This window comes from Micropterus dolomieu, linkage group LG11 (assembly GCF_021292245.1).
Source record: "Micropterus dolomieu isolate WLL.071019.BEF.003 ecotype Adirondacks linkage group LG11, ASM2129224v1, whole genome shotgun sequence".
Classification (NCBI taxonomy): Eukaryota; Metazoa; Chordata; class Actinopteri; order Centrarchiformes; family Centrarchidae; genus Micropterus; species Micropterus dolomieu.
In genome coordinates, this window is record NC_060160.1 from 11,249,919 (window position 1) to 11,277,263 (window position 27,345).

The 27,345-nt window shown below is 38.1% G+C and overlaps 3 protein-coding genes across 4 annotated transcripts; 2 read left to right on the forward strand and 1 right to left on the reverse strand.

The window, feature by feature from the left end:
• The first annotated feature begins 114 nt into the window (after positions 1-114).
• On the forward strand, positions 115-13,059 carry usp40 (ubiquitin specific peptidase 40). 2 transcript variants are annotated; one of them, XM_046061759.1, is made up of 31 exons: positions 115-849; positions 948-1,015; positions 1,089-1,202; positions 2,533-2,697; positions 2,848-2,994; positions 3,441-3,584; positions 3,746-3,874; positions 4,134-4,250; positions 4,379-4,486; positions 4,617-4,799; positions 4,943-5,081; positions 5,323-5,404; positions 5,597-5,768; positions 5,851-5,935; positions 6,026-6,096; positions 6,679-7,088; positions 7,163-7,310; positions 7,434-7,494; positions 8,089-8,142; positions 8,369-8,457; positions 8,610-8,696; positions 8,822-8,858; positions 9,058-9,122; positions 9,300-9,374; positions 9,465-9,707; positions 9,976-10,094; positions 10,275-10,340; positions 10,488-10,698; positions 10,959-11,054; positions 11,141-11,235; positions 11,355-13,059. In XM_046061759.1, the coding sequence occupies exons 1-31, from the start codon at positions 657-659 to the stop codon at positions 11,461-11,463; spliced, it is 3,882 nt and encodes a 1,293-aa protein (XP_045917715.1). In that variant the 5' UTR covers positions 115-656; the 3' UTR covers positions 11,464-13,059. The 2 variants fall into 2 exon arrangements, with proteins under 2 accessions (XP_045917715.1, XP_045917716.1); XM_046061760.1 differs by having other exon boundaries at positions 4,946-5,081.
• Positions 13,060-13,921: 862 nt separating this feature from the next.
• Positions 13,922-15,394, forward strand: fabp7a (fatty acid binding protein 7, brain, a). The gene is made up of 4 exons (XM_046061776.1): positions 13,922-14,083; positions 14,381-14,553; positions 14,653-14,754; positions 15,122-15,394. The coding sequence occupies exons 1-4, from the start codon at positions 14,011-14,013 to the stop codon at positions 15,170-15,172; spliced, it is 399 nt and encodes a 132-aa protein (XP_045917732.1). The 5' UTR covers positions 13,922-14,010; the 3' UTR covers positions 15,173-15,394.
• Positions 15,395-20,595: 5,201 nt separating this feature from the next.
• Positions 20,596-27,071, reverse strand: LOC123979395 (proteoglycan 4-like). The gene is made up of 14 exons (XM_046063303.1): positions 27,021-27,071; positions 26,698-26,748; positions 26,348-26,413; positions 26,172-26,213; positions 25,928-25,996; positions 25,724-25,771; positions 25,599-25,640; positions 25,452-25,520; positions 25,278-25,325; positions 24,974-25,021; positions 24,076-24,108; positions 23,945-23,992; positions 22,154-22,201; positions 20,596-20,681 (listed from the first exon to the last, which is right to left on the reverse strand). Exons 5-14 carry the CDS (start codon positions 25,935-25,937, stop codon positions 20,596-20,598), a joined length of 480 nt encoding a protein of 159 aa, XP_045919259.1. The 5' UTR covers positions 25,938-25,996; positions 26,172-26,213; positions 26,348-26,413; positions 26,698-26,748; positions 27,021-27,071.
• Positions 27,072-27,345: the final 274 nt, after the last annotated feature.

The following is a 27,345-nucleotide window of genomic DNA, read 5'->3' on the forward strand; positions in this document are numbered from 1 at the left end:
TAAACCAGACTTCAGATGTTTATGCATTGGCGAAGTAATGACAATATATCCAGTTATAATTATTTTGTGCGTGAACGTTAACGAAGTGATACTACAAGTACCACAATGCACCATTCAATTTTCTGCCAGGGAGAAAAATGGCTGCCTACTGTTCACGGACGGTATTTTTATTTACGTTTCGTCTGTTATCTGATTTAAGACAGACAGAGGAAGAAAGAGCCAGTGTGAGAAACTACATTGTGTAACAATTCAGTTCAACCAGTCACTAGAGTTTCGGTAAGACGGCGCCATTTTCCCAGTCGTAGTGACACTAACCGTTAACGTTAAGGATAGCCAGATTTTCTTTTTTCATTTTCGCTGAGCTGTCAAGCTGCTCGTCAGTGTCGGACTGCGACTGATTTGCCTTTGTTAGCGTACTAATCTAGCCAAACCGCGCAACTGCCAGTCCAACGCCTATACATCCGGTAATTGCCGCTATGTTTAGCCCCGTGAAGTCTTCTTATTTCAGAGTTAGCCCAGCCATTGTCAACAGAGAACTCGGCAAGACCAAGATGAGATAGCAAAGAGGGCACATCGGAGTGCAAACACACGATTTACCACGAGGCATCACAGTCCCACCACAACTGAGAGAAACTTGAGTAAATAACTCGCACAACATGTTTGGGAATCTTTTCGAGGAGGAGGAGGAAGGTTTCGCTTCCACTTCCTCCAGGGGCAGAACTGCAAAGGGGGGAGGCGAGCCACCTCCTCCCCGAGGAAGAAGCAATCTGTGCGGCATCAAGAACCAGGGGGGGACCTGCTACCTCAACTCGCTGCTCCAGACCCTGCTGTTCACCCCAGAGTTCAGAGGTAGGACAACGTTACATTTCCTTAAAATCTCTTTTTATTTACCTATTCATATTCATTGTCATTGTTGTTGTTGTTGTTGTTGGTGTGTGTCTTTGCAGAGGAGCTGTTCAAGTTGGGGCCAGAGGAATTAGGATACCTGGAAGACAAAGACAAACCAGGGGCCAAAGTAGGTGAAACCACAGATGTAATGATTGTGTGTCATTGTGATGTGTAATAAGTTTTTCCACTTTTCTCCTCAGGTCAGAGTGATCCCACTGGAGCTGCAGAGACTGTTTGCCAGTCTGCTGCTGGTGGATCAACTGAGCGCCTCCACTGCTGACCTCACTGACAGTTTTGGCTGGAACAGCAGTGAGGTGTGTGTCCATTATCTTTGTCAGTGAGAAGGAGAAAGAGAGGCTCAGGTTACACTTTCTCATTTCAGGGATTGATTTACCTTCCAGTAATATCTGGGAATGCATGCGGAAAATCACAAAACTTAGTTTATAGTGGCAACCTGATTGGAATTCCATTTTTTTCTGGAGGCTTCCCAGCTGCAATCATGCAAAAAATACTTGAAGAGACAGAACAGAAAGAAACATTCACATTATTTGCCTCAGGACATGCCTAACCACATTTTTCAGGTCAAGACTGTACATACAGTAATGTGATTAAACTTGAAGCAGAGCTGTAAAACTATCAAAATGGAAAGGGTAATTTAAGGTGAGAGTGCTGCTACTAGGCAAATAATAGACAGATGTTGAAAATTTGCTGTGTGTAAATGATGGGTTTAAAGAAAAGAGTGACATGTGTCCCACTCCCTTACTACATACCAATTATACAGAGGTTTTAAGAATATAATGTGTTCATATCTTTTTGTCAAATTCAGTTAATATTTCCTCACGGTCTGCTAGCTGTTCATTCTGTATGTGCGCTAAAAAACATTCAGGTATACAGCCCTTGCTCTGTCAGTGGGAAACAAAGTGGCTTGGACTGGGCACACAACACTATTCGAGCCGTTCCAGGCATGATTTGTGTGTTAGGTTATGTTAAATTACTTGCCCACAGACATTCAGACTACTTTGTAGTTCACCAAGACATGCTGTTGTTGTGATGTAAGTGGTGAATATTGCAGTTTGGAGCTGCCGGCTCTGGGACCTTTTCATCCTCTTTGCACGTTAACTTTGCAGCAGCAACTGTAATAACAGCGCTAACCCTCAACTTAGCTAACATTTATCACATGACATTGCTTCCATTGTTGTTGTTCACGCTATACCATGATTTTTGTCATGGTGTTGAATTTCTCCTGAATCGCTTACTGCACCTTTTAATAAAGCTAATATGCATTATAAAATTCTGCTTGTATTTTGAGTTGTCTGTTGATGGACACGTTGCTTGAAAAAAGCTGCTAACAGCTTCCTATTAAAACAAGCAGATGGTGTTAAACTCTAGGAAGTAATATATCTGCTGAGAACCATTTTGCTTTTTCAGTGAAGTTTGATTGACGTTCATCAGTGCAGGTCTTGTATAATTTCCTGTTTGTATAAAATAGTGAGGTACTTTGTTTTTTTTAAATTATAATCAAAGAAACTGTTATGAAAAGTGTAATATTATGTACTGTATACTGGTAGTACATAATATGGAATTGGCACACAGCAGATGTCTTTTTATCCCTAATAAAATCCTTTTTTCGGTTTACTCTCTCAGGGAACCAATCAGCACGATGTACAGGAACTGAACAGGATTTTGTTCAGTGCATTGGAGCACTCTCTTGTGGGCACCACTGGTAGTACATTTATACACCGGCTGTATCATGGGACCATTGTCAACAGCATTGTCTGCAAGGAGTGCGGTAACGTCAGCCAGAGACAGGTGTGTCCACGTGTCCGGGGTTTCTCTGTGCATACTTTCGGCTCAGTACTGACATTGAAAGAGTTATCCTAGTGGAATAAATTGCCCTTCTGTATGTTGAGACAAAGATTCCTAATTAATCCAGCACTTTATTTTATGTGGCTTCTTTAGGAGGACTTCCTGGACCTGACGTTGTGTGTTTGTGGCGTGTCCAGCCTGGAGGAGGCTTTGTGGAACATGTTTGTGGAGGAGGAGTTGTTTGAGGGCAATAACCTTTACCGCTGTGCACAGTGTGACAGGCTGGTCACTGCTGCTAAGGTCAGTGCCAGCTTTCAGACTGCCATATACCATGTTAGGAAAATTGACTGTTATCAAACCATGTCCATTTGCTTACCTGCACGTGGATACCTTATTTCAACATAATCTCAAAAAATCTAATTTCGTCAGGACATTAAATATTGTTCAACCTAAACTTCCCTTCGGTTTTCTTACCTTTAAGGGTCATTGTAATTGATGATGATGATGATAATAACAACAACAACAACAACAACTATGTAATACCATGATATTTTCTGAGATAGTTATTGTACCGTGCAAATCTCTAACCGTTTTAACCCTAGTGTCAACACAGTACACCACAAGAGCTGTTAAAATTCTCCCTTTTCCTCTGTTCTCCTTTTTGAACAAGCCTTTAAATAAGACAAATCAATAGAAAAGAGGATTAAAATTAGATTACTTACTTTACTTACTTTGTTATAATTCAGTCTGCCAAGCTGAGCAAGCTCCCTCCGTTCATGACCATGTCTTTGCTGAGATTCAGCTTTGACTTTGCCAAATGTGAGCGATACAAGGAGACGGGACGCTACAGTTTCCCCTTCACCATCAACCTACGGCCATTTTGTGAACAGGTACCTGACCTCACCTCTTAAATTTTACATGACTTTTCTTAATGGTTGTTCTTTTTGTTACATTATCTTGGTTTCCAGGCTTATGCTTAACTTTGTCCAGAACAGTTTTGTTACACCATGATGCCTTGATAAGTAAACTTTTGTGTGTTCCTCCCTTACAGACTGGTGCAGAGGACTCTGATTACTCCTACGAGCTGTTCTCTGTCATTATCCACAAGGGCGGCTGCTATGGTGGCCATTACCATGTTTATATCAGGGATATTGACCAGCTCGGCCACTGGGAGCCCCCGGTAAGAAAAAGAGAAGAGCAAACAAGCATATTTTATAAAAAAAAAAAAAAAAAAAAATGTTTTTTAGTTGTACTCACTTTTTAGGATATGAAATGACTAATTCCCTATAAAGCTACCATTAAAAACAGTTAATTGCTAGTACTCACTTTGGCATTTTTCTAATGTGCATTACTATCGGCAATATAAAAGTTTTTCAAAATCTGCAAGCTTGTGAATGTGTGCATTTAAGAAAGACTTCATCTCTGTCTTTGGTTGTCAGGATGAGGAATGCAAATCTAAGATTCAGAAGAAGCTCAAGCGGGAGGTCAAAGAAGTGTGTGAGCCAAAACTAAAAGAAGATGACCCTTTGTCTGTCCTCACCGCTATTATTGCCCAAGTATGGCAAATCAATGCTAAGAGCTTCTTTACTCTGACTTTTGTGTAATTCATACCTGTCTTTTTTTGTTGGTGGTGGCAGCCATATTTAGTTAATGAATTAGGTGCTGTTCATTTCCTGTCCACTAGGAGCCATCAAAGAGTGTCCTGTTGGACCAGCTGGGACAGAAACTCATGGATAAGATTGGTTCATCCTGGAGCAAAAAGTTCAGAAAACAATATGGTCCCATAGGAAAGGTATTTCTGGTTTCTTTTGTAGTTATGATGTTTTTATGTTTTCTTTAAATCTGGCGTCCTTTTGGGCTTATACCAATTTGTTTCTTTTCCCAAAAATTGTTGTTTCTTTACTTTTTCTCTTCTGGTGTAGTTCTTACAGTCCCACAATGACGTTTTCATGTTGGTGTCCCATGGTACTCGAGTGGCACTGAAGGCAAACCCGCCAAGCCCTGGGACTGAGCCTCCCAGCCCAGCAGAGCAGACCACTAACTCTGATCCTAGGACACTTTCAGACCCTGAAGCAGCTGAACAACAGCAAGAGCCTGAACAAGAGGTAATAGAACAGCAGTCACATTTGAGCGGGAATTCAAGGACAAAAACCCCTACTAAATTCTGCTTTTCATCTGTGTTCTTGATGAACCATCTTATGATTACTGTGGTGCCTTTTTTCTCACGGTGTTTCTTCCTGTCTGTCAGCAGGGTAGCCACTGGTTTGACCTTAACGACTCCACGGTGACCTCCATCAGGGAGTCTGACATAGAGAAGCAGTTCCAGGGCAAAGAAAGTGCATACATGCTGTTCTATAGAAAAACACAGCTGCACAGGCCCAGTGAAGGTAATAGACACCATGTTTTGCATTTGTATTGGAAAAGATGTCATTTCAGAGAAAGAAATGCACAAGAGGTGAAAAGCAGCAGAAAAATTTGGGTTATTTGAGTCAATAAAACAATGAATCAGTTAATCACTGGTTTAATTTTGACAATTTACCAGTCTTGTCATCAGGTACACAGGAGGTGAAGTAATTTGATGATTAATATGTATATATTAAAATTTGTTTTGTCGTTCTACATTTTCAGCTCTGAACAATCCTCAATATAAAGTTCCTCTTCACCTCATCCAGATGGCTCAGGAGGAAAACGTCAAACTGCAGCAAATGCGGTACAGAAGACACACATTCACATATTACAATAACATTTTAACTGTTTTAGTAGGTAGGTTGTAACTAACGTATGTGACGTTTCAGTGGTATCTACAATTCAAATCAATGAGCAGAAAAAGTTGAGAACAAGAAAGTTGTATGAATATTGCTACTTAAATTGTTAATCTCAGTCAGCATTGTTTCTATTCCAGTGAAGAGTTTGAAGCCACAAATAACACTGTGGAGCTGCGTCTCCACCTGGCAACCAGTTACAGGCTAGAAAATGGAGCCCTGCAACCGATCAGCAAAGAGCAGAACGGGAGCACTACTCTGAATTTCGACCGTAGAAAGACTGTGGGAGATCTTCGATTAGCTATTTATCAGGTAACTTCATATTAAATGCTGTTTAAAATGCTGAAAATAATGGTTACAAAAAAGGATTTTTTTTATGCATTTGTTTATATAGTTGCAGGAACTCTGGGAAGGGGATATGGCTCTGACTGTGGCCAAGAGTCTTCCTGCAGGTCTACACCTCTACAATACTGTTACAGGTGACACACTTAAATGCAAAATACCCTCAAGTGGACAGAAGAAGTTTTACAACTGTTGTAACTACATTCTGCCTGTTGTACTCTTTGCAGATGACAGTGTCTCCCTGTACAGTGCAGGCATTCTTACAAACTCTGACCTGTTTGTGTGGAATGGCAGAGAGGTGAGGAAAGGCATAGTCCAACACATTCAACAACCTCATGCTAGAACATTTTTCTTATTGTAAATCTCTTGTATCTGTTTTTTTGGGACGCATCCTTGTACAAGTGTTGCAAATCAGAGTCACGAAACTCTCTTAACTGCACAAGCCTGTCATGAATGGCTTGTTTCAACCTGATGAATGCCACCTGGTCATGAGTAGTTGTGCCTTCATGGGCGAGGTGTGATCTTTAGCATAATCAATGCCCCCCCAAGTGATCAGAATATTTTAATTATAAGTTTGATTAATTTTATTTTGGCCTCATATTCAAACATGTTATATTGTGCATATATTCATTCAGATGAAAACATGAGTCATTCTTAAAGACATCTTGACTTGACTTGTATGACAGGACTGAACCACTTGAAAATTTAGTTTGTACCTAAGAAAATGTACAACAAAATAGGTGAATGCAAAAAGGTGATTTGTACGCTCTTGCATGAGGCCCAGTGTCTGTTAAAAAACACATTGTGATTAACAAGAATAACGTGCTGACTTGAAAAGACCCCAAAAGCAGACTTGTGTGCTGTTTTTTTATCTCTTCAGGTGTGTGGTGCGCCTGTCCTAACTGGAGCCGAGTGGGAGCCAGTGCTGCTGACTGTAGTCCGTCCTGTTTTGGCGGAAGATGGGGATCAGGAGGTGGAGGATGGGCTGGAATGTGAGGAGCGAAAGGGAAGTTTTGAAAATGGGGCGCCGGGACTTAAAAGGGAGGCGCGAGGTTTTGCAGGTGGTTCGACTCTTGGGGAAGTGAGGGAGGCACTGGGGGAGCCTAAGGAGAGTCTTCTGTGCCAGGAACATAAGGGAGGAAAGAGAGGAGAACAGGGGGCAGGAGAGGGAGGAGGGGCAAGCGGATGGAGGTTGTTTCCTCCCGATGACATGCAGCGGACGCTAAAGGAGTTGTCGTTAAGAGATGGAGATGCACTGCTGGTTCTGGAGCCACAGTCGTTCGACAGCAGGTAAAATCCTCTGCAACGTGTGCACGTGTTGTTTTCTTCAGGTGTGCGTTTAACTGTCTTCTCAACTTGTTCAGCATTTTCACTCTGAACGGAGACGTCGTCACTGTGACTACACCGTCTGACTGCCGCTGGCTCCAGGTAGAGTTTCAACCACATGAAGGAGGAGGAGGAGAGAAAGAAGAGGAGAGGAGGAAGATGAAGGTTCCAGCTACAGGAAATATGGTCAGTCATTTTTGTGCTGCTGTGTTTGCTCTTTTTCTCCTTCCTCTTTGTTTCCCCAATTAAGCATCACATTGGTCTTTCAAAAAAAATCTTTTAGTTATGTTTAATGTGTGTCTCTTACAGCTGCTGTGTGAGGTGAAACAGAGGGCCATAGAGGAGCTGCAGCTACAGGAACAACTTCCAGGCAAGCTGCCCAGTAATACACAACAGTCAGGTTATTATATATGTAGATGCTGAGTCACAGTTGGTATTCCTTTCAATAATGCAGCAACCCAATGCATACATCAAGTACATTAAAGTTAATTGAACCTGTTTGTTTTCTGTGTATAAAATATGTAGACAGTTCACAAGTGAATATCATTTGCATGAAAACAAAAATAAGACATGCAGTAGAGAGTTTTTTCCCTCTCTGTTTTAAGATGAAGTAAAAACAGAGTCATAAATGTAAATAGATTAAACTGGAACACTTCACACTTGAAGATGCACTGCTTTAGGGTTTGGATATTGTCTATTTATGATTCATATATTTTCTCAATATGGAACCAAAGATCAGAATTTTGCCGCAGGTAATATTGAAGATGTTGATAAATTATAATATGCCTAAAATATAATTGACCATAGACATTGTCTCAGGACCTTTCAAGTTTCTTCAAGTAATATTTTTTTTATTGCTACTTTGCAACTTTGTCATTCAATCACAAAAGGTGTATTTGTGTTTTAGATTCTTATTTAAGTATACATTCTTAAATCCGCTGTTGTTTTTATTCTTGCTGACCAGGTGCACACTTCTGTCTGAGACAGGTGGACTGCACAGGGAAACTCCTTCCTCCAGGTACTGTGTCATTTGTTACTTGGGGATAATTTTAAAGGTGTAGATAACTTAGAGCTGGAAATCCCCCTCATTTTAACAAAATATTAAGATAGGCATTCCTTTACACTGCCCCCTCATGGTATTTAAAAAAATAAAATAAAGATACTGCCCCTACTTGTAATTTGTCTTCTCATCATCAGTCTTGAAGTTTTAAAACACATTTACCAAGTGCACTTGTACCTGACAGTGTGTGAGGAGCTGAGTGTTCGGGATGCAGGGGTGCGACTCATGACCACACTGACTCTTTGTCCGGGAAATGCCCCCAAGGCATCACAGGTGTGTCTTTTTTATTTAAAAATCTTCAATCAGTTCTTTGTACTTGCGGCTGCACTGTTCCTGTCCCACATTTTAGAACAAATCAAGACAAGGAGTTGCAAGTTTAAAATGTTTGATTGATGATGTTGTGAAATTTTCTTTTTGCGTTGCAGCTTTTCTTGCACTTCTCTGTGGGCACAGCACCCTCTGCTGGCATGGAGATGGACATAATTGTGGAGAATTCTTGTACTGTCAAAGAGGTAAGGAAAGAAACATACATGAAAGTACATTTCATGTACTTATTTTGTTCAACATTCATAATGTGCTTACCTTACATGTATGTGTAGTTCTTTTTAAACTCTTATTTTCTTCTTGTTATTTGCAGTGTCTAAAGTCAATGCTGGATTTTGTTGGACTTGATGGTAAAACTACAGTTTTTTTCCTGTTTTCCTATTGAACTGTATGTAACTTGCATGTACCGCAGACTCAACATGTAATCAGTGTTGCTGTTCACCAAGATTATCAGATTATCTCTGCTTTTGTAAGACTGTAAACAGTTCTTTTTTTACTGTAGTATTTGGTGCAATATCTGGTTTTAATGTAATTTAAATGTGTTGGCAGGCACCTGCTGGCACTTGAGAAGGCTGGATTGGTGTGAAGAGGTTGGAGAGCCACTTATGGATGAGGTAAGTGACTAGTGTGTACAATATGCCTTACCTAAAGCAGGTATCGTTTATTTGTTTTGCTCCTGTTTCTCAGGTGTGCTTTTCATCAAATCATATGTTTGTTATAAATTTTTTTTTATCAACTGTTTGGCATTTAAGGTGTCAGTCCACATGTTCACGACAGTCTTTTCTTCTCAGGATGCTTCTCTGTCAGAGCTGAAGATAAGCAATGGAGACACGTTAGTTGTCACAGAAGGACAGCTTCCTCCTAAGGTACTTAAAGGTTTTGATTTTGGCTTAAGATTAATTATAGTCTATACTTTTACCTCCCTCTTTAGCCTTTGTTGTCTCTTTTTCTGTAAGGGTTTTCTCAAGCTGTCTGTGTGGCTGCATCTGGATCCCAGAAATGACTCAGCAGTTTCCATGGAAACTCATTTTAATCAAACTGAAAACAGCCACACTGAGGAGCAGATGCTGGAGGTTGTGACTGGAGGTGAAACGCTCAGTCATTCTCCTTCTCTGCGTGCCGGCAACATGGCAGAACTGAGAAGTGTTGGACAAGTGGAGATATCGGACGAGGCCACCCTGGAGGATCTGAAGACTCAGGTAGCGTATGAAGGTTTATGCAAAGCACGGCTTGAAAGTTATTCATACTAGTTAGGAAATCCTTAAAGACCCCATATGAATCTTCTTGGCTTCTAATGGTTTTCAGTCTTCATCACTTTGGACCTGGAGAAACTACCCTTTTTTTAGTCCTACCAGTTAGTTGACTTCATTCAAATCAGGCCATGCAAAGTGTGTGTGAATTTGACGGGGGTTTTTTTATAACCAAATGTTTAAAGATGTTCCACTTGCTCTACGTTATTGTCTGCAGGTGATGACGCTGCCTGCCCTTCAGGACATGTGTGTGCCAACCACTGCGTTCATGCGTGTGTGGCAGCTTGAGGGTCGGAGGCTAGCACGTATCCTCAGAGGACAACAACTCACACTCCGGTATAAACACCTTCCAGTCTCAGGGCTTATTCCTATACGTGTGTCATTGTGTAAAAATATATATATATGTATGTGTGTTTGTGTAATTGATGGCCACCAAATACAATTTATTATTGATAAATACATAAGTTTTAAGTCATTGCTTAAGCCATGTTTTCTGTTTGCTTACCTCCTGGTCAGGAAATTGAAGCTGACCAGTGGTACCGACCTTTGTGTGCAACAGCTGCTAAAAGAGGAAGATCTAGGGTAAGGTTTGGGATGCCATCAGTTTCCTGATTGATCCATAACGTTATGTAGCATCCCTACATGCTATGAGAAATGACCTCTCTTCCAATATATAGATTTCCCTTATTGTATTTCTTAGTTAATTGTGTGTGTCCTTCTGGTCCTAAGACCTAAGGAGGTGTTGCTGAATGTTAAAATGAGAGTACCAGGGGAAAGGTGTTACTACCCCCCAGAGGAGCTGGTTTGGGACGCATCCCGGGACTCTTCTCCTCGCTCTCTACGAACTTGTTTGGCTTCACATTACGGCCTCTCCCCTGATTCTCTGCTCTTGGCCAAACACCAGCCAGACAAACACACCTGGGAAGAAATCTCAAACTGGGTAAGATTAAAAGAAAGTGGTTTCTTGCTTTTCTTTTTTTTATGCAAACCATATGTATGCTCTTGCTCAATAGAAAAGTGGTTAGAGGAAATGGTGAAGCTTCAGAGAGTTTGGGAAGAACATTGAACTAAATGTTGACTGCACAAGATGTAGCAAAGAGTGAATAGCAATAAAGGAGTCAGCCTTGATCATTCAAGGAACTGGGATTTTTATGTGTTGCTAATTTAGTGTCACATTATCATTTTCCTTTTTACTTTCAGAGCCAGCAGGTTTCCAAAAAGAAAAAGAAGAAAAAAGCAGAATCACTACTGGGAGCACCATTTCACCTCAAGGATGGCGACACAATCGGCATCAAGGTATTGATGAAACCCAAATTGTTTAAAAAGGAGTCCACTTTGGTTTGATTTGTTTGAAGTAGAAACTCTTCTTGATATTTTCCCAGAATCTTTTGATTGACAACAACAGGGAGTTCCTCACCCTGGAGGATGAGCAGGGCCAGCGGATGCTCAGAGAGCAGGCAGAGCAACGCAGGAAAGGGTGGGACTTTTTTACCTTGACACATGCAGCTGCTTGTTAATTGGTGTAATAATTGTGAACATAGATTTATAGATGTTGTTTGAACAGAAAAACATGTTTTTAACCTTGCTTCTTGTCAGAGGGCAGTCAGCAGGCTCTGATGGTGTTGGACCACAGAAGAAGACTGGACCAACCAAATCCAGGAAACCAGAGGTGGCGTTGTCAATCAATGTTGGGGAATTCAGATAGCACACTGACTGCATGAATGCATGGACAAATCAGAACTACATATAAAACCACATGCTATGATGCCACATTGCAGGACACTCCACTTGACATTAGTCCTGTGCTATTTCTCTTTTTTTTTTTTTTTCTTAAAACTGTATTTCTCCACAAATCTTTCAAATCCATGTAAAATCTAATTCTAAATTAATCACCTGTTTGATTTGTTGACTAGAAGAAAAGGAAATTTATTTTGCCAAGTTATCTATTACAAACAACAAACATGACCTTTATTTTATTCAGTTGCTGCTTTTTTTTCATTTTCTGAGGGATATTTTGAAGACCTATAGATTTTTTGCTGCATGGATCAATTTGTAACCTTATACAGCAAGAATCAGCCCAGAGAAAACGGTTTGTACTTACTATTACAGGCTTACAGTTAGATACTGAAACTTGTGCTAACTGGAATTTCTATGTCAAATAGAGTTTTGTATAAACAATCAGGGTGAAAAATGTAAACTTGTAGCCAGTGGCTTTTAACTTTTAACTGACTTTAATAAGTTGTCCATTGCAACAAACAACTATAGTAGAAAATCAACCATTATTAGGTCTCGTCATTGCTCATTAGGTAACTTGTTTTAAGTGATGCTCAATTTTATGATAAACCTGTCACTGTGCGCGGAGAACAAAAACGTTTATCTGGATCCTGAGCTTGTTTTAAGTTGATAAGAGAGAGGTTAGATAGGCCTTAATGTGGAGAAGCCTCTGTGCTGCTCTGTCCTCCCTACCTCACACTCTACCTCTCTCATTCTACCTCTGCTTTCCCTGTTGTGCCCCCCCCCCCCACACTTCTTGCTGTAATTCATAATTACCGCAAACTGTTCAAGCCCCTGTCCTCTAAGAGTCAACTACGGTTAAAAAAGTATTTCAGTGACACATAGTTGCAATTTCCACTTAAGGTGTGACATGACAAATCGACACATCAAAAATTGTTTACTTCCAGTCATGTTCTGTAAATGGTTAAATAAATGCATAATTGTCTTTTATAGGACATTATTCAACCTCTTTAGATCTGACTGTCTTTGCTTTTACTTAAATCTGTCATTTCACATTCAAAAGGAATAAGTGGAGCCAAACGGCATTGTGTTACAACCATTTATGCCGCCAGATGAATTTGCCGCTCTAGAAATATAATGTAAGAGAGCACATTCAAATGCTTTATGTCACGAATCTTATTGATTATTGCTTCTTGGGTTTTCCTTGTGGAACATTTAATGTTTCAGTTGCATGCACTATATGTGACCTTCAGGGAAGTAAAAATGTTTATACTGTATGAAATGTGATGTGTTATGGGAGAAATTTGATTTTGTTATAAAAGAGTTTATTTCATGTAAAAATCTGGCCTTGACCAGTGCCAACATTTTGCAGGAAAACTGTTTGATTATATACTCAACAATAGTGAAGTTTCTTTTTGTATCACTTGCTAGTGTTATTGATTACAGCTTTAGGTTAGTTATTGGTAGAGATTGGTCCTACTGTATTATGACAGTGGACATCTGTTTGTAATCCTGTCAGATTGTATGCAGGAAGTATTTTATCAGCAATAAAAGTGTACAATAGTCATTGTCAGTCATGTCATGTTAATTACGCTGGTGGTGAATCAAAGTGGCTTTAATACCTCTTCTAACAGCTTCTTAGCCATGCTAGCAGCATAGGGTGTGACTTTTTTTTTTATTTTGACCCTCCCCAGAGCTACAAAAAAATTCCTTGACCCTCCCTGAGTGACTGTGAGGAAATGCATGTTCTCCCTCTACCATTCATAAACATATTTTTATTGTATTCACATCAAAGGTAGCAAATGTTGGAGATGGGGGAGAAAAAAAAAAAGACTATTAAAGATGATGAACTCGGAAAACATTACACCTGCTATGTGTATGTTAATATGTTAGCATTCTCATTGTGAGAATATTAGCATGCTAGCATTAAAAACATGGCGTTGAAAAAAATAACATTTACTTTATCTTTGTGTAATAATGAGATATGTGTCTCTAATATGTGTCTGCAGTAAATAATTGCTCTAATTGCCTAAAGTGCTTATCACAGAGTGAAGTCCTGTGCCACTCAGTCTGGTATGTCATTTCCTTCGCTGGGATGGTCAAGTCATGGCACGCCCTACAGTGCCTCTGATTGGCTAGTACTCGTTGCCTTCGTTGATTGGGTTGGTTTGGTATAGGTGAGAGCAGAGCATAGACTGTATATAAAAAGGAGCAGAGCCCTTTAAAGAGCTCTAGGTGAGAGGAATGAGATTGTTTAGGGTAAGAATAAGGTTAAGCCAATCAGAGGCAGAGTAGAGCGTGGCATGCCATTCAATATTATGTTAATAGCACATTTTGCGACGACCAATCATCGCCCACAAAGCGTCTGGAACATCCAATCAGCTTTCACGCTGCAGCTCGAGTTCTCGCCCTCAGTCAGTATTAATTTAGGCAGAGAGACACCGTGTTGAATTTACTGCAGGGAGAACAGAGCTAGACTTACAGTGTTATACTGACCTGGAATACTACATCTGCAAAAATGGTTGATGCTTTCTGCGGTACATGGAAACTGATTGACAGCCAGAACTTTGATGAATACATGAAGGCACTAGGTAAGATCATTTATTACCTTGAGATAAGAGGTAATAGTTTGGAGTGTGAGCAATGTTGTCTGCTGTAGGCTGCACTTATTCTACAATTGCGTTTCTGGGATAGTAGTTGCTGTGTGTGCATAATAAGTAATAATAACAACAAGAGTGAAAAAAAATTAAAATTTCCCCTTGCGGTATGTCGTCTTCTTATTGCTCAAATATGTTCATTTTAAATACAGAAAAGAAGTAAATAAATGGTTGTAATGTGTGCCCTGCAGCATAATGTATCACCAAATGCACTTTTTTTGTTTTTGACAGGTGTTGGCTTTGCCACAAGACAAGTGGGCAATGTCACTAAACCGACAGTAGTGATCAGCCAGGATGGGGACAAAGTGGTGGTTAAGACCCTGAGCACCTTTAGGAACACGGAGATCTCCTCCAAACTGGGAGAGGAGTTTGATGAGACCACAGTCGATGACCGACATGTCAAAGTAAGATTTGCTAAGTCAGGTATAATCTTCACCGAAACGTGCAGTCTAGCTGTATGTTTACCTGAGGTGGTTTAAACTGTATTGTGCTTGTGCTTGCAGTCTACCTTCACCATGGAGGGAGACAAACTTGTGCAAGTGCAGAAGTGGGACGACAAGGAGACCAAATTTGTAAGAGAAATCAAGGACGGGAAGTTGGTGGCGGTAAGGTTAAATAACACACATATAACTAAATAGAATATGTGTAGCCCAACAGTGGCAAGTGAAGATCAATCTTTTTGTGGTTACATTCATCATGTAGCCATTTGCTCTGCAAACACAGCTTCAAAGTGCTTATGTAAAACCCACAAAATTGCCTTGTTGTTGAAACTTGTTGCACAAATAAACTTGCCTCGCCTTGCTTTTGCAATGGTGCAATAACTGATATCATATGACCCAAATGCATTGAAGAAAACTTGCTTTACACTCAGTATGCATGATATCTAGACATTGCATGAAAATCACAGCTAAATGTTGACTGCCATCGTGTAATATAGGTTGTCTTTTGCTTTTTGTCTCCTCCCCCTCACAGACTTTGACTTTTGAGGGAGTACAGGCAGTGCGCACATATGAGAAAGCCTGACTTCACCATTCACTTGAATGAGCAAATCATCCCTGCACTGCAAACAGCATTTTTAACAGTATGCAGTGATTTGCACTTGATTTGTTGTTATACCATGAGATAAATATTTTGGGAAATCTTTTGTAAGATCTTTTGTAAGACATTCACATTATAATGGGTCTTAACTGTTTCATTCTGTGTATGACATGTGAAAAAAGGGAAAAATAAACCGATTGAAACTTTCTTAATGTCTCAGACTTCTCAGTTGGTGTTTAAAAGTCAGCTCCATCAGTACCACTTCATCTCAACAGAAATCTCTTTTTCACTTAGGGTGGGTTTTTTTCATGAAACTTTAAATGCAGTCCTACATTTCTTTTTCAAATATGTGAACCTAAATTGTGGGAACAGTGCTCTCCCTGTGATGGGTCAGTTACAGGTGACAGCTGCAGGGTGACGCTGCAGGCCAGAGCCATCCGTGCAGCACCCGGTGTGACCATTGAACTCATGGGAATGAATATCCTCTAGTAACCCCCAGATGGTCAGAGATGACTAGGAGCTGGAGGGGGTGGGGGTGGTGATGTCACTGGCCTTGGGATAATCCGGTTTTAGTTGTGGTGTCATTACGTAGAGACATCATTCGATGGTGTGGACCAACCGTGACTGAATGCTGCCACTGGCGTGGTGGATAACAGGAAGGACACTGGAGGATGTGGACAGTTTGTATCAATTCAATATCCAACGGTTTGTAGTTCAAAGTCTAAAAATAAAGTCTTTGTGATCACCAACTGTTTGCTTTCACAGCTTTGATACAAACAAGAGGACACTGTTTAAAATTGTGTTAATTTTAGTTTCCTCATGTATCGTCCATCTTTCCCACATTTTAAGAAGCCAAGCCTCCCTGTCCTGCCCTGTGAGCTGTTCTCTGCCTGCTAAACACTGTGACTACAAGTGGCCATTCTTCTCATCTCAACACGCAGGTTACCAAGTTTTTGGCCGCTTCTGAATAGCATACAATACAAAGAAACCACGGTAACTGGAGTGGAACTCATTTGGCCTTTGCCCGCTGAATTAATTTAAATCAAAATTGGTCTTTATACTCCAGTTATATTGTGGTACGCCAAAAAATTAGCCTCTACTCTTACAAAAGCAGGCAAAGTCATTTGCATAAGTATTTGGGGTGACAACAGTTAAATAACAAGTTCATGAGAGTTTATGTGAAAATATTCACAACAGCACAATCACACTGAAAAGGGAGCTTCTCACATTCCATGTTGAAACAGTGAGAGATAATAGTTTAGTGTAGCTCCTTCTCTCCTCAGGATGCTTCCCAGGAGAGCTGCAGGAGTGTCCTCTTTGTATGGAATCAGTGGCCCTGTTTACACCTAGCATTAACGTGATACAATTACAAGACAGCTCTATTTGAGTATCTTCAACCAAGTCCAGAGGCCTTCCTTGCATAACTATGACCTGGATGACTGAGAACCTTCACATACACCTCTAAGTACAGGTGTGAATGCATCCAATATACACTGAGAATGCTCTGAGATCCGATTACTCAGAACCACATTTGTAAGTGCCTTTAGATAGTTAGCTCAGTTAGCTAGCAGTCCTAGTAATGCTAGCTGACTATACCTGGACTGGGAGCTCGGAGCACCGGGGGGTTACTGTTACAGTTTGCAGCAGACAGTGGTTACTTTATCAACAAGTAAAGCTATCTGTCCATCAGGAAACTCCGTAAATCACAGAGCATTAAGGCAGAGCACCCAGAGGGCATCGGAAATAAAACCAGAAAATATTTTCTCCATAAAATATGATCCAATTTCACCACACTTAGTTATGAGTTGAATTTTTGTACAGTAATGCGTGAGGCCTGAAACCAGAAACACTCTGTTACAGCAATGTCTATCGTATCGTATATCATTTATGATTTGATAAACAGTAAATTCAAATTCATTGTTGTGTTTATTTACATATAGAGCGTGGAAGTGAGATCTGATCACAAGTGGTCCCTCCAAACGCATGTGGAGTAGTGAACTGACATACTTGGAACTGTCCACTGATTGGATTACCTAAGATGCATGTTAATGCCAGGTGTAAACAGGACCTGTTTTAGAGTAAACTGACCTGTAGCAAGCCCTCTCTCGCCTCATTAAGGTAATATAGCGTGAAGACCTCACCTGATCATACTCATCAGGGCTGTTGCTACCACTGAGGAAATGAAGAAATTTGCAGGGTTAAATGACATAAAGGGGAGTTGGCATGTTTTTTTGTAAGGCTGATTCTGACATTTTATAATGCTTTTTATCTTAAAATATGGCATTTATTAGGCAAAGTAATTGAATTATATATTATATTAAATTTAAATAAAAAGGATTTACCTGGTAGTGTGGATATGGCTTTGAAACAACATTTTCAGAAAATATAAGTGAATAGTTAAATTAATAAATAAAATCTAAAATGTTGTGATACAGTTAAATAGTCACAAAAGTGTACAGAGTTTGGTTGGCGGATAGTCCTTCAATTTTGTAGGTGAGTGGGTTTTTGAGGTAATCATGACATCAGTATTTCTAAAATCCTGCATATAGCCCTGACACTCGTGAACATTTGCTAATATGCAAAATCCAAAACAGTAAAAATACAGAATACCTTTCTGAAGTTGTTATGACCTCATCATTAGGCAAACTTCATGATAGATGATGATATAGATAATCAAAATATCCTAAATCGCTCCCACATGCAAAAGTGTTTAAAACTGATGTAATAACATATAAAAGCATAAATACTGTCAAGAATCACTTGATGTCAAGAATGATACAAGTACTTTTCATAGATACTGGGGATTTTTGTTTTGTTCTGTGCTAAAATCTTGTGATTTTGCCATCACCTGGGGAAAAAAATGAATTACTCTTTGCCTTAGAAATGTTATTGTTGGCACCTTTTACAGAAAGACAAGACAAAAGAAACACTTGCATTGCTGTTTTAATGTCAAATTGCTACTATTCACAAGCATAAGTATGATGTAATTGTCAATGATACATAATTTGATTTTAACTGCAGTTAAAGTGCAGTTTCAGGATGAATGGTTCTGGGATTAAACAGTCTATTTTTTAGTTTAGTTAACTATTTACAATGATATGATTCTAAATATGAATATTTCGGCAGTTGTACTTATATTGTGTTAGCAACACCATTGAGAAACAAATGTCAGTGATTGGTATCAAATACCCTGATACACAAGTTCAAGTATTTAGTGTTGCCATTTTCAAAGTTGGGAAAAATATCACTAATATCAAACACACACACACACACACACACACACACCCACACACACACATGCACATTTCATTCAAGGAAATCAGACAAACATACAGTGTTGTGATCATTGAGATATTCAAAAATGTATATATTGCACATGTTTACCTGGTTAAAGCTGAAACAAATATACTTTTGTCACCACAAATCAAAATGTCTTTTGTTATACTAGCAACATCTTCTTTGCTTAAATCAAATGACAAATATTCAAAGACAGTTCATCAAAGTCATTTTGGGAACAAAACACCTACAATTTCATCTGTGATAGTGGCACTTCACTATAAAACTCCAGCTTTTACAGTATAGTCACTGGAGAGGGTGTTATGGGTCATCAATAGACTAATAAAGAATATGTTTCCATTGTTTTAATAAAAAGAATAAGCAGATTTCCTTTTGAGTAGACATGTGATTAATGCCACAAGCTGTAATAACTGTCTTCTATGCAGCATATGGAGCGAATAATGTAAACAACAGCTGGTACAGAGAAATAATGTACATCTGTTTACATCTGATACCATCTGATCCAAACGTGTGACAGCCTCTGCAACAACTGATGTTAAGATATAATCAGAGACGTAAATGTTTCATTTCACTGTTACACATACACAAATAAACCTGTACACGAGCTGATTCTTGCAGCTCTCTTATGTCATGTTTCATACCATCATTCTTCAGAGATTTCAAATACATGACTTGGACTTCACTTTTTACCAATTACAGTATTCAAAATCAATCTGAAAGCATGTAACCCATTCTGTGCAACACAATTACAGGATATTCATAAACTGTCATATGGATTCTGTTTGTTTGTTTTAGCAAAGTTAATGAAATGTAATAATATGATACATGTATTAATATCATGATATAAATGTTAAAAACATAAAATAGATGACACTTTCAAAGACTTTTGCAATGTTAATAATAATAATAGTGACATTTTCTGCCTTGTTCTGGTTCATAAGAACTAGTTCAAAAGGCTGCTAAAAATCACGTGTTTCTACGTTGTGCACACAGACAAACAGCCACTGACCAAAGTTAGTGACAGTGTGTTTTTGGTCTATCAAGGAATTGCTGCTAGCCACAGCAGTCATCCTTGTTGACTGACAAAAAATCCATCACATGTGCCCTACTTTTCCAGCAGAGTGAGTAGTTAGGAAAAAAAGCTTTTCCCAACAAGTCGTCCAATTATAGAACAAATCTGACTCTCGATGGTGGCAAAAGTAAATATGAACTCAAACCTCGTTCTGACAGTGCAAGCAATGAGGTGCTTGATTTGAGCACCATTGTCAAAATGAGGGGGCAGGCGCACATGTCTACATTGTACAGTTTTAATAAGACTTTAAAGGTAGTGTTTCATCTGTACATTTGGGAGCTCTCATATACAGTGCATGGTCATTCCTTTTGACACATAAATAAACTTCTAGACAGAAAAAAAACATTCCTTTCCTAACATTAATGTTTTAAAATAGAAGAATATGTCTTGAAATGACTAAAATAATGACAATATTTATGGAATTATGCACAAACACAATACATGACTAATTGTTGATTCAATGGCCTTAAAAGCAGGGTAAGTTGAGCATTAAAAACTTTGCCTACAATGTTATGAGGAAAGAAGACAATTACACAGATGACTGTACAAACCACTTTTCAAGTAAATGTGGGATTAGAGGAATTGAACCCCTGTCCGCCTTGAATCAGTAATTGTGGCCATTTTTGTACCCTGTTTACAGCATAGATTAACATGTTCCATCTTTAAAAAAATGCACCATCATATTTATTTGCATGTGTTGCTGTGAGGATCTAAATGAATGATCCACAAAGGTAATATACTATATTGTTCCATTTAAATATTCTCATGATATCCACCTTCCAAAATAATTGAACAAAAGATTTGAAAGGAATGACACTAGCTACATGTATTTGGTTCGAGAGCTCAACCAAATCTGGAAATAAAATAAAATCTGTCCATCACATAAAATCACTCATCATCCTCTGCTGTCCAGGGTTTTCTCCTGAAGACCGACAGTGAACAGCAGGCTGCGTTTCAGCAGCGTAGGGCATTACGTGACCTTTTCCATATCAGTATAATTGACTAAATTGTAACTTTGGACTGGATTCAGACTGAAGCTTCAAATCTGCAGCGGTGAGAAGGCATAGAACGGAAATTGAGCCTCGTCCTCATCCACAAAGAAACACTGGAAGTAGGGCAGCTCTTCTGTGGAGGGAGTCACAGGACGGTACAATTTACTACAGTTCAGTTCAATATGTTACTCGCCTCTCTCTGCTATGTGGTCAGGAGAGCGTCTAATTTGCACACTTGTGTGATATTTTGGTTACGAGAAGGGAATTTGGACTTACCCTCCATAAGAATGCTGTCTGATACAGAAGGCTCTGCTATCAAAAACAAAACATGAAGTTAACCATAAAACAATATAGTGTTATATTACCTTAAATTACAGCTCCACTATACCTTTTATTTTTTCCTCCTTAGCAACCTTCTTCTCAGCATTTCTTTCTACAACACAAAGAGGAAATTTTGTGAGTAAATAAAGTAAAGCTCCAGTTTTATTTTTAGAACACAGAATTTAGTTGCCATACCTTTCTTTACAGGCTCTTGTATCTCTTTAAGAACCCTGTCCTCTGTAAATAGCAACACAAGATTAATAACTGTTATTGGTCAAAGATTCAAACTGGTTTCTGACAGACTACAACTGCTTGTGGTATTTGTTTTATATATTTCACACAGACATTTTGCTAATTTGATAATGTTATTGTGCAGTGCTCATTGGACACCATACCTTTAGCTTTATCTTCTTTGTCTGCCTTCTTCTCAACTGTTTTTTCTAAAAATAAATAAATAAAGCTTGACGTTATCCATGAATATTTCAGATCTACAGAGTACAGTAGTAGGTGTATGTGTCTGGTCACAAAATCAATCAAGATCCCTTTCTTTAGAAGCCCTGCTTTTTCTTGGAGAACTCTGTCCTCTGCAATAAATCATACATTTTCCATACATTTACAGCACATTGTGGATTTATTGCTACTCTTTTAAATGCTTCCCAAAGCTGATTGTATGCAGTACCTTTCTTTGCTGCAGTGGGTTTGACCTTTTCTTTTAAAACCTCACGCTCTGTTTCACAAATATGAAACAAAGACAATTAGGCAAGAAATGGACAATTACAATATTGCTGCATTGCTAGAAACAAGTAATGTTTCAGAATAGTGATTTATTTTACCCCTCAGGGAAAGTACAAGGGCTTTTCTTTCTTGCTCATATAAGCCAGTGTAGAATATGCATGTTTTACTAGTTTCAGGATGGTATTGATGTTGGCTGTGGCTGATTTACTGTAGCATCTCTTCAAAATGATTCATATGTTGTTCTGAAAAGACAAGCCTAAGGTTCCATGGTAAAGCAAAAACTGAAAACAACATGTCTTTTCCTTAGAAATGGCTGCATCATCAGAAAGAAAATGCAGATGATAAAACACACAGTTCCTTTGTGGAAGTATTTCTGGCTATTAGAGTTATAGCATGCATACTAGACTATAAAACCTCAGTAAAATAGCCTCAAATGCATCACTAAATTAACTGTTGACACACAAAGGTTTTACTAGTATTCTTGCATAATAAACTGATGTAAATTATGGTCATATGTAAAATGATAGTTGTTTGTACCAAACACCGTACCTTTCTTCAGTGCAGCAATTTTGTCTTTTTCTTTAGGAGTCTCCAGTTCTGCAAAAGGAAAACTAACGTCACATGTGGGCTATTGGGACACACAGAAACTCAGAAGCAGAAACCACAATTAACTCATTTTTCAAACAATGCATATTGCAGCTTGAGCCACAGCATTACCACAACAAAAGTGAATTTCTAAAAGCTTAAAGCAGCTTGCACAGCACAGGGAAACTACAACTAGAAAGCTGCAATTAGTGTTATAAAAATCATTTATGCTGAGCAGAGTAACACTATTGATTTATGCCTTTCCCATAAGAGACTTGTTTTGGCTTTTCTGCAATACACAAGTGTGCTTTCAATTGTGTGTTTTTGTGTATGCATCTTATGATTGTGGGCAAGAAGCCTTTATATACTTTTATTTGTAGGTGCTGATTTTGCTTTTCTCCTCAAATGTAAAATAGACATACTGTATGTTGCTATTTACCGTAGTAGCTTTTATTTAGCCTAAACAGAGGTTGTATTGGGTGGAATCGTCTATTCTAGAGCAAAGGGCTCTAGAGCATCCAGATGTGTTCCACACATTTCAATACTTATAAGACATTGTTAATGTTTAGTGGGTTGAAAAGCCTTTACTTTGGAATCTCAGCTCTTTATGGCTGACATTTTAAAAAGTAAAAAGGTGGGTTATAAAAGCTTAACAGAATCTTTGTAGTCAGTGATTTGCAGATCTACCAACCACACTTGTCTAAACAAGCACACAGTATTCATGACGTGCACTGTACCGAAAAAGCTGTTTGCAAATGGAGCTGCTACAAAAAAAACCACTCTCCACTGACTGTGCATAACGTTCTCCACAATCATGTATTGTTGATCTCACAAGAGGTTGTTTCCCTTGTGAGCAATCCAGCCAGAAGCTTGTACAGAATACAGTGACCTACATTTCATTATGACACCGCTGTCACCACAATCCCACACTGGTTATATGGATTATTGCTTCTGTTGAAGCACTACTAATGTACCTTTCTTCACATGGACTGATTTGGCCTTTTTCCTCAACAATGCTGGGCCATCAGAGAAGAAATGCCATTAATTTGTAACAATGTTTGCCTTATAATAACAGCACATTTAAGGAAAATTCCCTACTGAACCATAGCATGGATACTTTTGCAAGTCAATTAAAAGGTTTGCATCTGTCACCAACCATGACAATGTAAGATGTAAATATTGTTGTTTCTGCACCTTTAATAATAGCTGGTTTGACTTTTTCCTCTGGTACTTTGGACTCTGAGTAAATAAGCATGTAAGCATTTATTAATATTCAGTAAATAGCTTTGTTGTTATCTAGTGTAGTAACAAGTTATGGTTGCTACAGTATACTACAGTACTAGAATATACACTTAGTTGCCAGTTTAAAAGCAAATGCAGTATACAAAACAAATTAACAGCACCACAAACTACATCCTCAAAAATGATTATATACAATTGAATCAACACCTCCATAAAATAGTTTCAACAATAACTGAACATTGTAACCTTAATGAAGGTAGGATTTATTACAGGACTGTTGTATTAGACAGCAGTATTTTTAGCTGGGTGTACCTAATAATCTGGCAACTGAGACCCCAGAAAGACATCTACAGGCAGATGGCAGTGGTAGGCTACCTTTTTTCTTTAGGAGAGATTTGATCTTTTCCTTCTTTGTTTCAGCCTCTGTTTTAGAAGGAGCTAATTCAAATGGAAAAACATTTAACTTCTGAATTTTCACAATTTCAAAATAAATAGTTTTAATTAAATATTTACCTTTCTTTTCAAGAGATGGCTTGGGTTTCTCCTTTGTAACCTCAGGTGCTGAGTATAACAGGATTAAAACTATTTGAAATTTGTGGATAGTTAGCTTTATGCCAAATAAGGATGGATTATATCTGCATTACCTTTTTTGGCAAGATCTGTCTTGGCCTCAGGTTCTAAAGAGAAAGGACAAAAGAAAAAAACAAATGGTGTGATGATTTTTGCTTTTTGATAAGTGACAGATGCACGAACTATCTGCTGACATTATATCACGCTTCTTGAAGATATTTGCTATTAAGCTTGAGAAACTTGTCCGGTCATGCATGGATGTTACATATTATTAATCTGAGAAGTGGAAAATGCACCTACGCTATATTCTATGGAATATTAGAGACAGAAGGTACAACTACACCTTTCTGCGAGGGTTTTGCTTTTGCCTTTTCTTTCAAAACAGCTTCTACATTCAAAGAAACAAAGGGAAAATGTCACAATATCTCTGTTTGAAAAGCTACAAGCCTAGAAATATTTTCACGCAATGCAGCTTTTAGCTTAAAAAAAGCATGTCATCTGTGTGAAAAACATGGATCCCCGAAAAGTTCTTGGCCTTTAAGTCTTTTTTATGTAATGACAATTTGTTAGCTTGTAGTGAAGCATGTAAAGGTTCAAGTCAAGTTTAAAAGTGAAAATGACTACTGTAACAACAACTTTTGGGTAATCACAGAAAACATTTCCTCAACATGTCTAAAATTACATTAACATCACTGTTTTGAGTCATTATCATGTGGCAGTGAAGCAGGTAGTCTGGGTGAGCATTTCATCTACAGCAACATGCTAGCCACTAAATCACTACAGAAACACACTTCTGCTGCATACCTTTCTTCTTTTCAGTAGATCTAGGTTTTGCTTTGGTAACAGGTGCTAGAAAAATGCATGGCCCTATTAATTCTAATGTATACAGTAAGATGATAAACCACAAATAAACAACAGCTGCAAAACTACAATCTGATTAAAAGTGAAAGAGAGACAACATCAAAGACAAACCTTTTGTGGGAGTCACTGGCTCGGCCTTCTTCTCCCTGAGAGCCTCAGCTTTAAATTAATAACAAAAATATCATAGTCAATTTGGCCATTTCCAGCATTTTGTGTCATTACAATGTTTTTATGTTATGTTATTACAGCTAATTTACAACTGATGCAGTTTTTTTACACACTCAAATTCCTGACAGCACATGATTCAAGTGTCCAGACTTAAAGAAGCAGACTGTCAAAATAAATAAATAGTACACATATCATATATTAATTAAGATATCAACATGGATGATGTTTGATTGTTGACTGTAACTACCTTTTTTCGTTGGTGCTGGTTTGACTTTCTCTTTTGGAGTTACAGGCACTATGAAAGAGATAATATGACTGTGAATTGGTTTGAAAAGAATAGAAAAATGAAATGCAAAGCACCAGTTTTGTAAAACTCAAAACTCATAAATGGATGTTGACCAGATACCAAAAACAGATGTACCTCTCTTCAGTGGCACAACCTTGACCTTTTCTTTTGTTAGTGAGACATTTTTGTGTGGTATTTCTGCCTCTGTAAAAAAATGAATTAGGATAATAAATTGCTTCATTATTTAAATATGAACATAGCTGCTGATTATTGTCCACTAACCTTTCACTAATGGAGTTGTTTTTTTCTTGAGTGGAGCAGGTTCTATGTAGAGATTTTAGGTTTGTCATTCCAGAAAATAAGATGACAGATTGGAATCATAATGCTAAATACAAAGCACAGCTTACCTCTCTTTGTTAGAACTGGTTTAGGCTTCTGTTTTGAAACCTCAGCTGCTAAAGAAATGGATATAAAAATAAAATTGGAAAAAAATACATATACAGTATGTAACTGGAGTTCAAGATGTAGTTAGTTTGATATTTGACTGAATCAACTCACTAAAATATGGAAGAATATTTAATAATTAACACATATAACCCCCCCAAAATTACCTTTTTTCATAGGAACTATTTTGACTCTCCCTTTCACAAGAGAGGCATTTCTGGGAGGGCCCTCTTGTTCTGTCAGCAGGAATTTGGAAATTAAATACACATACAGTGTGTAATTGCAGTTCAAGATGTAGTTAGTTTGATATCTATATATACATTATAACATACACTTACAATTAATCATTTCCTCTTTGGCGATGACAACATTATTAAGAAGATGGAACTGAACAAATAATTTGTGTGTTACCTTTCTCAGCAGGAGCTGCTTTTGCCTTTTCTTTTGAAACTTCTGTGTCACAAAATAGGGAGCAAGCTTTACCTTTTAATTAGTTACTTTTAAAGTAAGAATTTAGGTGTAAGAATTTATATATATATATATATATTTTATATATATATTGTAGTATCAGTGAGACTTTGCAATACCTGGTTTTAAAGGTTTAGGTTTGAGTTTTTGTTTTGGTTCCTTCTTGGTTTCCTTAGGAGCTGCCACTGGTGGAAAATGATGACATCAAAAAGCCATTAGTTTTAGTTATACATTAAGATCAGTGTTATGTGACACTTTCTTTGAATATATCATTTTTAATGTGTTCTACACAAAAAAGCAAAATATCCAACTAGAATGATTATGGTTAAGTTGAATTCTTGAAAGGGCTGATAAAGGATTGATGAGATATTAATTTATGGAGCATCTAAACAAATAAAGAAAATCTGATTTAATTTACTTTTACAAATCAATTGACAAGTGATACAAAAGAATAAAAGCATGCTCATACCCTTCGTTGCAGGTCCTGGTTTGGCTTTCACTTTAGGAACTTCAGAAACCTCTATTATTGGGGAATATAAAAAAAAGTATTATTCATTACCTGAGCATCACATTAAATCCATTTACACCTACTAAGTCCCAATAAAACATAAAGCAGGGGATAATGAGATCCATGTTTTCAATGTAATATAAATATATTATTATTAGACAAGTAGCCTATTCCTTTTTATTCCTCATGGTAAAGATTCAGTGATTACCTAATGTTTATTATCTCACACACTGTGGCATAAAGTGCACATACAGTTACACACACTGTTACTTTCTGTTATTTACCTGTTTTTGTAACATTCACATGTTCCTTTTTCAGGACAGCAACTATCTGCTTTTTCGAAGCCTTCAGTACCTTTACTGCCCTCTTGGGTTCATCAGCTGAAATAGACAGCAGAAAGCTTGTGATCCAATTTCAGTTTCTATTGTATTTTGTTCAATTTATTTATTTATTTTTTTACATGGCATTGTATTGCTGGTAAAGTCTGACTGGTATCTTTCCATAAAGCTGTAAGATGTATATATTAATTACTTTAGCAATACCTTCAAAGAGATTATTTGTTTATGATGTGTTTTTTGTGGAAGACTATAACCCTTTTAAAGAGGTGGT